Below are 16,302 nucleotides of genomic sequence, written 5' to 3'. Positions count from 1 at the left end.
AAATTCTCGAGGAAGGTTTTCCATCACCTCAGACCCCAAACACTATCTGTTCACCAGCCACCTAGCTAGTAATATTAGAGTTTTCACTCTTATATTAATACTCACTCTTTAATATCTGCACAGAAGCCCTCTCCTACTAAGCACTAAAATTGCATCCCACACTGCAAAGTATTAAGCCTGGATGGTACTCGCCCACAAGGCCTCCTATTGGAATGTATGCCTCTAAGTTTCAACCAAGTGTTACATAAGCAAAACCTTTGTCACATATGGTGTCTTATGGTTGAAACCTGTCATAACTAAAATCCCCACATTTGTCTGTAGTTTAATTTTTTTTTAACTTGCAAATTTTATGTTTGTTATGAGTGTGAACTTAGAATGTCCTGCCACAATTGTGAATGAGTGACACCTTAGACCTGTTGTTCTTGAGCAAATAACTGCTGATCTTCTTTCTCATCGATGACAATTGAAAGTAAATGCCATAGATCTGATATTTCTTTTTGCAGTTTGTTTAAAGTTGACATTTCTCAGAGTCTTCTAAGATGCTTTTTGTACTTGCCTCAACCAAAACACAGTTTCACATACAATGATACAGATTCATGCAGCAAGAGTTAAAATATTTTGTCCTGCCTCTTATTTGTTAAACACCCACCTCCATTTGCAGCACCAAAAATTACATCCTGAATCCTAAAAAATTAAAGTCTTGTGCGACTACTACAGAATTGATTTTATTTGGGTGTTTAAGCTGCTTATTTGCAAACACTGATCTGTTTGACCTCATCTATGACTGTTGACTCCATCAGGATAAGAAACTGCATGGACAACATGTTTATACTGTGTCTTCATCCTGCAGACACTTTTTTGTGCTTGAACTTTAAGTAAAATTCCATTACAATGACCTCCCAGGGACCTAAAAAATATTTCATTGTAACGAAAATTTCGTTGTAATGAGATTCTGTATTTGTTACTGTAGTGCTTTCTTTAACTTGCGTAGAGGCGTCTGCAAACATTTTAATAGCTTCTCCTGTGTTAATTTTAATCTCCTACTGCCTACAGGTTTTGCTGATGAGAATTTTTCTCAGCATTTCCTTGCGATAATACACTTTCAGCGTGCGAATGATGCCCAGATCCAATGGTCGAATCACTGCTGTTCAATTGGGTGGGAGGAATTCAATGTGAACATTATCTAAATGTGGAAGCATGTTGTGGGCAGCACAGTTATCAATCAGGAGCCGAATCATCCTTTTCTTCTTAATATTATGAGGTTTCTGAACTCTTATGAGACCACCCCACTCCCCACTCAACAGGAATGACACGCTGAAGTGTGTCCCGAAGCGAGATAGCAGCGTCTGTGGAAGATTGTTTGTCCATTGCCAGGGCAACAGCAGGCTCACAGCGATTGAGTGAAGCGACACAGAAGCAAATCCTAAAAGATCGGGTCACGTTATAAGTTCCTGTCTTGCACCCCAAAACAAGGGGCTGAGTCTCAGTACTTTAGCAAAACCAGCTTTATTCAGCTTAAAACAGGAACGGCACACTTATTTATTGTAGTGTGATCTGCCACTCTGCTATACACAGACACAGCAGTCAGGCAGGGTCAGATCAGTGACCAAGTAAACCCGTTATCTGCATTTACAATGTACCTTGCATCACCCATCAAGATTTTTTCTGGTAGCGGAGAGAAACAGCATAGCTGAGAGATGCAGCACAGCTTAGAGCCAGCTGTTTACCCAGCAACAGATAAACATGTCTTCCATAGATGCGGAATCTGGACTTTGGGACGCTCTTCGGCATGTTGTTCCCTTGATGGAGGTCCCAAGAGAGTTTACAAACCTCACATATTCTTGAATGAGTGCTGCATTAATAGGAATGTTTCTTAAATGAGCATCACTGAACCACATAAAAATGGCTTTTTTGACGTCTTCAAATGCAGCAGTTCACATACATTTGCAACCCAAGAATTTTCTTCTTTTTTTGCTCAGCCTTTCAAGAAAGTTGACAGAGTCGATGGTGAAATTCCGAATTCACTGGAAACATCTTTTTTCTTTTTGAGGCAATCGAGAGCTGCAAAAATGTAAAGTTTTTTTTTTCTAATATAAACTGTTATCGTTTTTTCGTGTCTGCCATTTCTATAGGAGGGTGAAAATGAGTTAAATTCCAGCGGATGTTTTCAAATGTTGATGAGCAATAAGCAAAAGGTATCACTGAAAACCACAGGAAACAAAAAGGGGGAAAAAAGAAAACAGTACAAAGGAAATTCGAAGAAAGAAAAAAAAAATTACAATGTTTCTGTTTGGGGATCGTTGTGCACAACTGAGCTGTGACCACAGAACTAGCTGCTCTGTGGATGATTCATTCAGGCATTTCAAGGTCTTTTGGGCACTTCGTTGTAATGAAAGTATCTGCTGAATGTACTTCGTAGTAATGAGAATTCTATAGACTCGCATCATATGGGGAAACTGTAGGGACCATAAAAATACTTTTTTTTAAGATATTCGTTGTAACGGAATTTTATTTGTACTTCAGTGGCAGTTTTTCATTGTTATTTGTGCTACTAGTACATATATTATTTACCTGATTTTATTTATTAAAATTATTTATCTAATTTCTTAAACTTTCACATTAAATAAACAAGTCCTTCTTTATAAAATAGATGTGGCTATGGGCAGTTTTGTTAAAATGGAAAAGAAAAAAGCCCCAGATAAAAAAAATATATATATATATATATATATTTCTTCCAAAGCCAAACACATAGCGTGGCATCTTTCTGGCTACCTATCTTGTTTATTTCTGGGCAATGACTATCCATGCTTTGAAACTCTGAAGTTGGATATAAACAGCAATAATCTTGGAGTTCAGCACTCCCTAACAATTTGGCATCCATGCATCTGAAAGAAAAATGTGTTGTTATCACTCACACCTTTTTAAACAAATCATGCTTGCCACCATTTGCAATACACAAGTTGTAAGTTTAAAAGAATATCAGTATTAATACTGTCAGAGCCTTGTTTATCAGTAATATATTAGCATTCATTGAGTAACTTAATTATACCGTAAATATAATTTACCACCAAAACATTTCTTTAGTAAATTGTAATGTGTATTTTGAATAGATATGTTAAAATCAACTTTAAATAATAAAATGTTCATATTTGTTATTACTCCAATATTTCTTTGTAGATTTATATTTATTGCCATAGGTATATTGATTGACCTGAGTCTTTTATACTGTGTAGTTAGGTAGAACTGCACATCTAATATTTCTATATCATTCAGTCTAGAAAAAAATTCATAAATTTTATTCTGTCATAATGTATAATTCTGGCAATAAATTAAAATGAATATTGGCATACATAAATTAATATAACTTTATCTTGCAGTGTTGGGAGCAACTATCTTATGAAGAACATACCTGCACACAAGCAAGCACCAATTATACATTACTGGAACTGCAATTATGGACAGCCATCGGTAATACAGATTGCTTGCTGGATCAATGACTAGCACTTCCTTTTTCTTCCTGAGAGAGAGAGAGAGAATCCATTAGACATAATAATGTTGGAAATCTAGTGTGTCGTGATTACAGTATGACACAGTGAAAGTCACTGAGGTTGCATTGAAGCTTGGGCAATGACCACAATGAAAGGGTTGGCGTTAATTTTTTCAGGTTGTGTGATTTTACTACCGCATTTATCAGAACACAGAAATGACCCATCTCATGTCATGTTCTTTACTTGAGGGGAATGCATTAAATACATATTAGCATACTGCCAAATTATTATATGTGAAGAAGTCACCTTTAATTTAATTTTGAAGTCTATATCCTTCTTTGGTGTCTGTGTCACCTCTCACCCTCCTAAAGTGCAGTTATGATTCTAAGGTGCATATCCTCAGTCTTTAGTCACAACTGCTGTGAATATTATGAAAGTGGACATTAGTATGGAGGCATTATTGTATGATGACACAGCCTCCACATGATAGCTACTGTTGTTGTTGCTTCCCATCATATTATCATTTCATTAGACCCATTCTTTAAAATGTTATTTTGCCAGAAGATACAATTGCAAGCTGTGTCAGTATAATTCTTTTAACATGATTGAAAACATTTTATTCTTAACTAGCTGAAATACCCCACATTGCCCAGGAGGAAAATTAAGTGTTTTTTTTTAATTGTTTGAGAAAGAAAAAAAAATAACTTTAAAAGTATAAATAAATTAACAAAGAATGAAGACTCACTTATGTGCTTGTCTTGCAGTCTTGTATGTGTGTATGTTATCATCCGGCTGACGCTCGAAACCGGCCAACACTATTTAATTTCAAAAGCAACCGGGGTGCAGTGGTGCTCAAACATAAAGAATCCTGGCAGTCACCTCCAGTTCACCCTCTGGTGGTGGTTCCAAGTGTCAACTGGATGATAACATGCGTACAAGACCATAAGATCACCACCCACCCCCTACCCAGAAGGGGGTGGGTTAGGGTTGATTTCACCCTACAGTATTTTTAGTCGACCATTGAGAAATGTGTACCAAGTTTCATGAAAATCGCTCCAGCCGTTCGGAAGTGATGCTGCTGGAACATACATACATACACACATACATTGACTATATATATATATATATATATATATATATATATATATATATATATATATATATATATATATATATATACAGTATATATATTGACAAGTGCACAGGTTTGTGAGATTTTGGATTGTCATGATTACAATTGAGTCAGTAGTGGGATGCCTTTTGCTAACTACAGGAAATTTATGAGGGAAAATGTTAAAAATGTTCAATTTACAGCTTTTAATAAATTTGTGATGGCACCTCATCCTTAAGTAACATTGATGGTAGCTGTATGGGCTACAGTTGTTCTTCAAAAATGCGTTTGATTTACTATATTTTGTTCTATTTGAATAGCTTTGGATGACCCTACTAGCAAGAATATATGAAGGACTGTTTGGATTTTCACTAACAATAATCTATGGAGATTTCTTCCATAAAGTTGGGCATGAGGCTTTTGGATGGATGGCAGGGTATGCAAACTGATGTGAAGTAAGCTGTCATGGGTTTAAATAGGTGGGATTTAATGGATTGGCACTTGTCATTCTTTAGAGAGTACCCTTTTTAAAGGTTCCATTTAAAATGTAACTAAGAAGCAGTACAATACACTCACTGGGTTTATCACAAGACTAGTCTAATCACCAGCTCTATCACATGATACTTACTCCTCTTCTTTCTTTTTGTCATCCTTCTTGGCATCTTTCTTGTCATCTTTTTTCTCCTCCTTCTTTCCCTCCTCCTTTTTCTCCTCTTTCTTTTCCTCCTTCTTTTCTTCTTTTTTGCTATGTAATGATTTTGTTTTTTTGCCCATTGATTAGACAGTTTATTATTATTCACATTTTGAAATATTGCTACTATTTCTATTTATATTTAAGCATCACTACAGCTAGAAGCGGGCGGAAAGCAGCTTAACTAAGATTCAAGCAGAATAAAGCTTGTGTTACAGTTAGAAGTTACTCGTTGGCTTAGATGTGATCTGTTAGCCTGATGTTAAGCAAAGAAAACGTTTCATGAGCATTTTTGAGATTAGATTCATGTGTCAAATTATAGCAAAGAAGATGCAAGCACTTTTGAACTAAATGTTTAAGAATTATTATAGTCTGTGTGGATTTTGAGGAAACAAAACTCGTGAGCATTTCTGGACCCAGCTGTTTGAAAGACGTATAGGGTTGTTTGATTTTTTTGCCAGTAAAAATACCAGTGTGCTATCTTGATAACAAACTGTATGATGATTGAGAAAATAATTTTTTGTCTTCTAAGTAACACAGGTAGCCGAAACCCAAACTAAACTAAACACACCTTAAAGGTTGAGTAAAGGGATAATATCAAGATGGACCTCTTGAAGATGACCATGCAAAGTTCAACCCCCCAAACCCACCCTTCCCTATACTAAAGGAAGAGTTTAGAAATTCCAGTTCTACTTCGGAATATATTTACAAGGGATTCTGACTGAAACCAAATGCCAAATTCTTTTCTTTATTGTTTTACTGCCTCTTTAAAACTGCTATTTTTCACTCCTACTTTATTGGAGTAAGTTCCTCAGACTGTGATGTTTCTTTATAGTAACAAAGTTTGAGGTACTGGCAAAGAATCTAAAAAGTCATTGCTGAGCAACTAGGTAGGTTTGACAGTCAGAACCTGATATATACAACTCCATCCAAGACAAAGAGAAATACACACTTTAATACACTTGTATTTAGAAGCAAGATAGTTAGAATTGAATTTGTCTTAGATGTGACCTGTTGACTTTACCTTAGGAAATATATTTTTCTTTTGAGATTTTCATTTACCTTGATGTGTGGAAAAATTAACAAGTGAGCATCAAAAATTTCAGTCTAATTGTTCAATATAAATGAATATCTGTCCACAATAACTTATTTAACTTTTATACCTCTACATTTTCTTTATTGTTATTATTATCACTTTGCGATACTTTGTTTCTCTCACTATAGTGACAATAAAAGGCATTCATTCATTCATTCATAAGCTCCATGCTGGCTACTACCCAAGTGTTTATCTCCACAGTCAATTAATTTTTAACTAATACTGTATAGCCTTTAAAAGCAAGCACAATCCTAATCAGTTCATTATACTGCTAACTGTTAATGGCAGCCATTAAAAGGGAAGTGTCCACTGCTTCTATAACAATGATTTTATTCTTCCAAGATAATTTCCTATTACTCTGCTAGACATGTGACTGAGACCTGGACTGCTGGGCTTTATTAAAAGTGAATTCTATATCCACGAGAAACTGTATTTTGTTTATTTACTGCACTGACCCCCATTGACCACTTCATTCTGCTAGTAAGTATTTCGGTAAAAGGTGCCTTCAAATATTCACAGTGCCACTTTTTGCTTTCTTCTCCTCCCCCTTCTACAATTGCAGATTTTAATTTTTTTCATTATAAAATCTTGGTATATTTTATTGGGATTTTTTTTAATATTATCCAACAGAAAAAAACAAGTCAAAACATAACAGCTTCTACAAACCTATAAATGATAAAATTAGGTGATTTTGTAAATATTCACCCAAAGTTATGGAAAGATGTTTTAAGTGGGCTAGCTGCTGACAGAAAGCACATTTGTTAACACTGCATGTTTTTTTTTTTTTTTGTTTTATTAATTTTATTGTAATCATTCCATACAAATAGATCCAATTTTTACAAAAAAATAGGATTGAAAACAAGTTGCCACCCACCCTTGTTTTTTTCTGAAATATAATAAAGCATCTTCTATATCCTACAAAAAAAAATAATGCAGTGTTTTTCAAATTTAGTCCTGGGGACCTCCGTGGCTTCTGTTTTTTCCGCCAGTTTCCCAATCAGTGAATATTTAGTACTTTTAATTGATCTCATTGTTTTGTTATTTGGCCTACAAATATCTCTAAGAAATTCATAGCTTTAAATGCTTAAGTTTCCTTTTAATTTACCCTTTTGTGTGGCTATCTGTCAGGGAAAGCAGCTGAAATGCCTTACAACAATAAAAACACACCTTCTAACTCCATGACTTGTTCCAATATGCATCCTCATTTTTAAAAATTATTAAAGGCTGGCTGCAATTAAAACAATCAGCAATGAGCAGTGCACACAGCATTGACCTCTAACAGAGATAAGTTACTTTTTAAGAATAAAATCTTATAAATGAACAGACAAGTGAATATGGCATTGAACTCCCTTTTGGCATTCAGTGTTGGCTGCATTTTCATACGATTAGGGGAAAAAACTTTAAATAGAAATGGCAAAAGAATGTAAGCATTTGAATATGCAAATAAAGGTCAGATCTCTAAACAATGAGATCTTGGGAACCAGTGATATAGCACATACCGTGTTGTGTTTCACATAAACTTGGACTTTAGCAAAAAGACCAACTCTACTCCACTGATCATGAAAACAAAAATACCTCACTTTTAGACAATTAGTGCACATTGTCCTATTATTTCACTTCAGGTATATGCAAACCGATAGCATATAAGTGTAAACTGATGCACTTCACTTACAAACCAATAACAAACGCATTGGGACTAGTGATATACAAGTGCAAATCAATATAGTTCATATGCAAACCAGTAGTATACTTCTACAAACCACTTAAACCGATGATATATGGACATGAACCAATACAGTTCATATGAATGAAACCAGTATTATATGCATGCAAAATGATAGTAAATACTCATAAAGCAATATCATTCACATATACATTAACAGACGACACACAAAAATATATGATTTAAGGCTTGTTTGACCCCTCATATATAAATATTTAATGAAGAAATCACCAACATACTTTCTGTGATTTAGACTTTAAATGGCTTTGCTAAGCTAAATAAGTACTTGCATATTTATGTATAAATGTATCCTGTGAACAGTTATAAAAAAATGGCTTGTACTAGAAAATCATTTTATTTAATGGCTTTTGCTATATGAAAATTATATTAAGGTATAAGACAAGGTCCTTTTCAAGCGTAAACATCCAAACTGTTTTGGTGTTAAAAACTTTTAGGTATTTGATAAATGTTTTTCTAAGATCTTGTTTTGCATTCTTGTGGATTTGAATATCTAGGAACAACTTTGTATGATTATTTGGTTAGTCTCTATTGTTAGATATATTTTATTATATTGGTATTTTCATTTATCGCAGTGCCTTTTTACTTTCGTATGGGCGCTCCCATTTTAAGGTTCCCATTGTCAAGATGCCATTCCCAGTTCCTGAGGGGCACAGTCCTGGAAGTCACATTGCGATGCTGTATAAGTCAATGCCACAGCTCTATCTTCATCTGAGATTGCGGATCAAAAAGAAAATTGTACAAAATAATTGGGGTGTTTCTGGTTTGGAATAATTTGTGATTCCCTTTTAGATTTTGAATTTGGATAGTGTTTTGGAATTGGCAACATTTTATTTAAATTGACTTGCACTTCATCTGGTGGTCCTTCCATATTCCTGGCTGTTCAGTCTGCACTGGCAGTACATAAACAGTGTAAGGATTTTTTTGTTTTTTTTTAAACCAAGAAGTTCCCATGCTCCTCTAGTTACAGAGAGTGTTAAGGGCAAAATGAACTTACAGTAGCTGAACTCTTTTACTGGAATAACTCTTTAAAGAAATACTTGAATGAACTGATAAAAAAAAATCTAATACACCCTGTTTCTGGATGTTTGTCATAACGGTTTAACATCTAGAAATTCATCCATGTTTCAAAGACTCAAGTTCTGGTGATAAGGTGCTTTCAGCATTAAATTTAACATAAATACTATTTTTCTCCCATTTTGAGGGTTTTGTTTTTGGCCACCTGTGAAATTTTAAAAAAATGAAATACACACCAGCAAAACACATCCAAGGTTGTGATTTCCAGAAATATTTTTAGCACTGTTCTGAGAGCTAACATAATTGGTATCTAAAGCTGATATATGTCTTTCACCCACTACTGTCAGGATAGGCATTGTTTTCAAGGATCCTGCTGTAGATAAAATGAGTTCAACAATGGATAGATGGGTGAATGGGATTATTTATTTAAAAAAAAAATGTAAAAAATTTTTCACATTAGAACAAAAAAACTTGGAAATCTGTTTCTGGCCAACAGGCATTTTTTCATGTTAAGTATCTGAGAATACTTTAACCTCTCTTACATAGAAGATCATGGTCATACACAGAGTTAAAAAGGTGGCACTTTGGTGGCCTGTCCTATCCTAACACATGGACTACTAAGACAGATAGATAGCACTTCATTTGTCCCCATAGGGAAATTTGACTTTGTACAGAGGCTCAATAAATAAATAAATAATATGAAAAATAACAGGCTCCTCTCAAATACATACCAGGATGACTGAAAAGAAAGAAAACTAAAAAGAAATACCCCAGTAGCATTTCTTGACACACTTCTCATGAATCAGTTGTTGGCTGATAGTCCTCTGTGTTAGCATGTTAGAGAGAGGATGTGCAGCATTGTTCATAATGGCACTCAGTTTTGTTTAAATTCCCTCCTTTGCTATGACCTCCAGGGGATCCAGAGTGTGTCACATAACTGAGCCTGCCCTGTTAATTAGCTTATTGTTTCAGTGGGCCTCTCTTGAAGTGATATGTTGGTTTAACAGGTAAGGCAGACAATATTGTGGCCCATTTGCTTTATTGTTTTCCTTTCTGTTGTGGTATGTAAAATACAAGACAATAGACAGACAACCTTCTCTTCTTTTTGTAAAATCCAATGCCGCCAAGTCTATATTCTTCATAGCTGCACTATATGTGCTGTACTTTTGTAAAAAACATTCATTGGTTGTAATCTTTCATACACACAAGCCCACCCCATGACTGAGGGCAAAATCAAAGTGACTTTGTTGAAGTGAGTCATGGACTAGTTGGATTGAGATGTGGGGCATGTCATATTAGGTGACTAAAGTCACAGGAGCACTCAGACGACAGTCTTGTACTCACTAATCTATATATATAATTCACTAAGGCAAGACACCCATGGAAAGCACGCCGGAAGGGGCGTGGATTCACTAAGCCGCCGACAAGTAAGACACCTATGGCGCACACAGGAAGGAGCCACGCCCACCAACTCCAAGACCATTGGATACGACGCCGTCATTTATATTCGTCTGTTGTAGAGGCCACATGCACCTCCGAGCGACATTGACTGTTCATAGAGGCGTGTTTCTCGCGGAGGTGAATCGCCATATGCAGTGTGTGAAACGGTTTGCGAGGGGTATCCCATGGGATCCATAAAACAATCCTTTACAACTGAGGTTAAAATACAATGAAGTAAGCAGTCTTTAAAAACCGAGTTTTCAGTTACGACGCACGACCGCGTGAACCATAGCAAACTGTTTTACACGCTACATACAGCAATTCGCGCTACTACCATGGTCGGGTGTCTTGGTGGATTATATATAGAAAAGCAGCCAAAACTGCACAGAGCACTGAAAAGTCTACGTGAGTCACAGGTACATCTGGACTGTGCAAAGACGACCACGACTCAAGTGACGAGTTGGAGGTGGGCACATGAGCAGGCAGGGCGCGATGGCCGTCCACCAGTTTTCAGTCATGGACGATTGTGTGTCGGTTCGTTCCGTGCATTGTTACAATGTTGCTTTTCTTGCTGATTTATTACATTACCGATTTTTCAAATGTTAATTTTCTCCCTGTGCTTAAAAATCATTAAAAAACCGGCCTGATTATGCGGCGTATGGTACGCCGTGGGTTGGCTAGTATTATATAAATGAAAGCTAAGACTGAAAAGCACTGGGCAAGTTGTCTGATGTGACACGGCCTTAAATCACAAGTGCCAGGTTGTTCACTACAGATGGAGTGGGCACAGACAATGCTAAATAGGTTATTGTATACCAAGCACATGTTGAGAGATTATGTTTGTCTCTCTCTGTTTGCCTGTGCTGTATATGTGTAGTGCAACTGCTGTGATGTTTGTACTGCTGGAACTGCATGTACATGTTTTGCCTGTCTTGGTGATGCTCTGTTTCAGAGTTGTGTGTGTTATTTTGGAGCATAACATTTGATTGCTATAATAAATCACTACATTTTTATATTATGCCTACAGTCTCCACCATGGTGTTCAAAACATTTAATGCATTTATTGCTTGGTTGTAATTGTGTGCTGTTCTTTGTTTAACTCTAGTGTGGCTTCTGAGCAAAGGGTGTATTGGTTTGTCTGCAGGGGCTCAAGGTGTATGCACACAGTGGCACTGACTTCTTATAAAACAGTCTCTTCACACTAGTGCATGATTGATTACAGAATTGGCATCACTGTTGTTCATTTAACTTAAATTCTTTTAACATTAATGCCTTAATAAAACAGTTATCATAACCAAGACCTAATCATTCTCTTTAATTAACAGTTAATTCAATTTTATATTGGAAATTCATATTGACAAGTACAAACCCACAGTAATGCAAATATCTGCTTTAAGTTTTGTTTTGGGCAACGGGTCTGAAACAGAGAAACTTTCTGTACAGCTTCAATCACGGATTAGTTTTCTGTTTCAAATGTGAGAGAGGCTATTTCGGTTTGGTTTATGGCACTATATAAATAAAATATTATTATTATTATTATTATTATTATTATTATTATTATTATTATGTTGTACACTGTATTTTCCTCTTTTAAATGTGTGGTAGCCACTCCTGGAGCAAACAGATCCTCTGTAGTCAAGCTACTAAACTGGCAAATCTCTAACACATGTCACACACATTCCGTTACAAAAGTTTTTATAAGGACAAATGTGATTTCTGTCTCTGTGAAGAAGTAAATAAAAAGTCAAGAATGCTCCAATCTTCAAATCCATCAACCCAATCCCCAAACACCCCCTAAATGTTATGCAATGCATACATTTTCTAACTTGTTTAAAAAAATAAGAAAATGATTATTTTGCCACAGTTACAGTAAGTAAGCAAATTTTTAAAAAGCAACGTCCGTATCATTCATGGTACTTGTGTACTTTTTCATAATTTTAAAGTTTTATATGTGTTAATGTAAAGAAGAGTTACTTTATATTGTAACTTCATATTACAAATTTAATATATTTGATTTGGAATATGATGTACATATGTAGCAGTGTGATTAAAAAAAATGCAAATATTTTTTTAATTTGTCTGCTCCCATCCCGGCCTAAATATCAAACTCCACTTGTGGTTGTGATTAGCTATTGTTGAAACATACAGTATATTCTTTCAACAAATGATCTAAAACAATGGCTGACTGCCCCGTGTCCTGTGGTTTTAACTATTACAAATTGTTAAAAGTTTAAGCAACGGGTAGTTTGGGGATGCAGCACAGTGGTAGCACTGCCACTTCACATTAAGGAGACATGAGCTTGTATATTCTCCCTATATCTGCGGGGCTTCCACCTGGTGCTCCTGTTTCCTCCCACTATCCAAAGACGTGTGTTAGATGAATTGGAAATGTTAAATTGACCCCTGTGTGTGTCTGGTGTGTGTTTGCAAAGGACATCCAATGCTAGCTGGGATGGGTTTCCTCAGAATCCCCCCCCCCATTACCCTCATCTGGATTAAGTAGGTTCAGAAAATAACATGACACCTATTTCGAGACTTCCCAGCATTTCACCCAGGATGTCCATGTTAACTTGAAGTGCTTCTCCTGCATTCTGGTTACAACCACACAGCTGGTTAGTAGAAGAGTAAAGAAGAACTATACAGCACACCTACTGATCTCTAACAAGATTTATCGTCCAGAAGGACAAAGTCATAATGCATGAAGCCAAAATCAAAAAGGCAATTGTGCAGGAGTAAACTCATAAAAACATTGAGTACAGTTATACTATTGCTTTTCTCTAACATTTCCATTCATCTTGAGGGCACTTGAAGAATTTTGCAAATAATAATTAGCTAAAATTACAATTCTGTAATCAGTAAAAGTAGAAGAGATTTATCCTGAAAGACTCACAGCTGTTATTTCTGCTAACAGTTTGTGAACAGATGCTGCCTGTATACCTATTTGTACATTTCTACGTTTAACTTGAAATAGTTTGTAAAATTATCTTTTCATTTTAACACTACACCTGTTTGAGTAAGGCTAGTGGTGTGAGTAGGTGAATGAGTGCACCTGGACAAGTTTTGCTCCTGCCCTGTTCCTGAAAGTGCACTGAAGGGGGCCCACTTCATATTACAAAATAATGTGTTGACCAGTGGCTGGAATCCCGATTACATAAATTGAGTCCTTGTTGTCACCTACAACCCACATCTTGAAACACTTCGAAAAACTATAAAAGAACTTCAGCCAATGCTAAACAATGACCAAACACTGAAAAATGTATTTCCTGAACCTCCCCTCCTGGCATACAGACAGCCACCAAACCTTCAGCAACTTATTGTCCGAAGCTCCCTAAATGAACCAACAGAAAATGGCACATCTCCTGCCTACAGAAAAGATGTAAAATGTGTGCCCACATCTACAATACAGACCGTATAGTTATACCACACTGCCGACTTGAACATCACATAAAGGGATCATTTTCCTGCAGATCATCCAATGTTGTCTACCTAATTCTCTGCATGAAATGTCCTGACACTGCACTCTATGTGGGAGAAATTGGACAAACACTCCGCCAGAGAATGAATTTACACAGGTACCACATTAAACATGGCAACACAGATGTTCCTGTAGCAGCCCACTTCAACAGCCATGGGCACTGTGAGAGGGACTTTAAAGTCACAGTGCTTATGGGCAACTTCAAAACACAGCAAGAGGGAAAAGAATGGGAAGTTAAGCTCATGTTAAAATTTAATACATTACAGCATGGCTTGAATAGAGACAAGAGTTTTATATCCAGGTATGTGGACTGTTTGCATCTCTCAGACTGACACAGATAACCTGTCTACAGACCCATATTGTTTTGAAAAACTCATCACAGACTTCAAAGGACTTTCTTTGTTGGACAGTTATCTTATCCAAAAATCTCTTGACCATACATTGTTCTTCTCTCTCTTGTTAAATTAATCTTAGCCTGAGTGAACCTATTAATTTTTTACATTTAAGAGTTTTCATTTAAAGATTTACCATTGTTGTTTCTTGTCCTAGTGTGTGGATATAAACACAGGAAACTTCAGTTTCTGTATTACATCTTGCCTGAAGAAGGGGCCTGAGTTGCCTCAAAAGCTTGCATATTGTAATCTTTTTAGTTAGCCAATAAAAGGTGTCATTTTGCTTGGCTTTTCTCTACATAAATTGAGTCCGTAATTTTTACAATGTAAAAAACAGAAAGGTATAGAAACTATTTAATTGTTGTTCAATTTTTTCATTAGGAAAGGATTGAAACTTGACAACATGAGCTCAATAAACTCAAGGTGTTACTCTATCTACAGTTATCTGGGGCATGTGGTTCACATTCCGGGTCTTCTACTAAAGTTAAAGGATCATACATTTTTGCACATACCAATATTTATTTAAGTACAATGTTTGAATTATCCAGTTTGTGAGAGCTGTTCTTAAGTGGTAAATACTTTAAGCTGATTTCAGAAAAATGGAAAAACCTTTATCTTACAAATTACAATGGGGTTCTAACCTGAAGACATATTCAGTACTATGGTGATCAACCAGCAGAGGGCAGAATGCTTCCACGCATAAACTTCCTAAGATTTACGACAGTAACCGAAAAATAATAAGCAACATAGCAACAGATACAGTACAGCTAGAAAGAGAAAGAAGGCAATTATTTTATTTTAACTGTGGAGGGAAATATAGAAAGGGAATTCAATAGTTTATATAGCAAAAAAGTATCCATATTATTTTAATTGATTCATTTTGTAATTTGTTGTTCTTCCTCACTTTTCATTTTAGGCTTGTGTACATTGTAAACTGTGGTGGTGTTTATTATGAAAGTAAAGTAGTATACCTGTACAAAATCAAGACTTGACAGTCCAGCGCTTACATATTATGCATTAATTGCTAATCTTTACATTGTCTTATTTATAATTAATAATACCTGCATTATTACATTTTAAAAGATCATCATTTATAAGGTACAATTGAATAATTGATGTATAGAAGTTAAATAATCAGAAACACCAAATAAAAAATGGCCATTTTGTTGTATAAAGAAACATTTAGTACACTTTGGGAAGAAACACATTTTAACAACAAAAAGTTGCAAGTAACTTTGACCGAAAGTCAAGCAGCTCTAGAAAGGCTTAATAACTTATTGCAAACAGTGCACAGCTTCAAGACTAAAAGTGATGCAATGAAACTGAATGTTAAAAAAGAGCCTAGTGCGAGGCTTCACCCCTAAAATAGGGATTTGAACGGTTATGTTTTTAATGGCTCAGTTTGAGAGAAGTTTCCCTATTCTTTACTAGTCTTTACATGCTTATCTACATTACTTAAGGAGGTGTCAAGAATACATGCAAAGGATGAGGGGGTATCACATTTTCTCTGGCAACATAAAAGAGACATGCCTTATATATAGCCTAATTTACTTAATTTACTTTAAGTAAATGCAAAGCAGAGTGATTTATTAAGAATTATTTGTTCACATAGAGTGATACATAATATATTTTATTCTACACAGATGGAATGTTTGCATTTGTTTTATCAATGAAAAGGACAAAATAACTGGTTACAGATGTGAGGGATTGCCGGCCGTGTATCCCGGCCAACACCCCCAAACCGCCAGATGGAGCCATCCCTACAACATGGAAGGGCTTTGAGTTCCAGCAGGGCATCATGGAACTTGGAGTTTTTCATCACAGCCTTGCTGGATACCATGGGGGCCACCG

At 35.8% G+C, this 16,302-nt stretch overlaps 1 protein-coding gene across 2 annotated transcripts in view; it reads right to left on the bottom strand.

The window, feature by feature from the left end:
* The window catches only part of cnga3a (cyclic nucleotide gated channel subunit alpha 3a), a 106,770-nt gene that overhangs the window by 17,953 nt on the left and 72,515 nt on the right, over positions 1–16,302 (bottom strand). For both annotated transcript variants that reach the window (XM_039744687.1, XM_039744686.1), the window contains exon 5: positions 3,410–3,517. In XM_039744687.1, coding sequence (XP_039600621.1) covers positions 3,410–3,517 — 108 coding nt within the window. The remainder of the gene's footprint in view (positions 1–3,409; positions 3,518–16,302) is intronic.

The sequence above is a fragment of the Polypterus senegalus genome, chromosome 2 (genome assembly GCF_016835505.1).
Source record: "Polypterus senegalus isolate Bchr_013 chromosome 2, ASM1683550v1, whole genome shotgun sequence".
NCBI lineage: Eukaryota > Metazoa > Chordata > Cladistia > Polypteriformes > Polypteridae > Polypterus > Polypterus senegalus.
The sequence above is the reverse complement of the archived record's forward strand: the minus strand, read 5'-3'. Positions and strand labels throughout refer to the sequence as shown.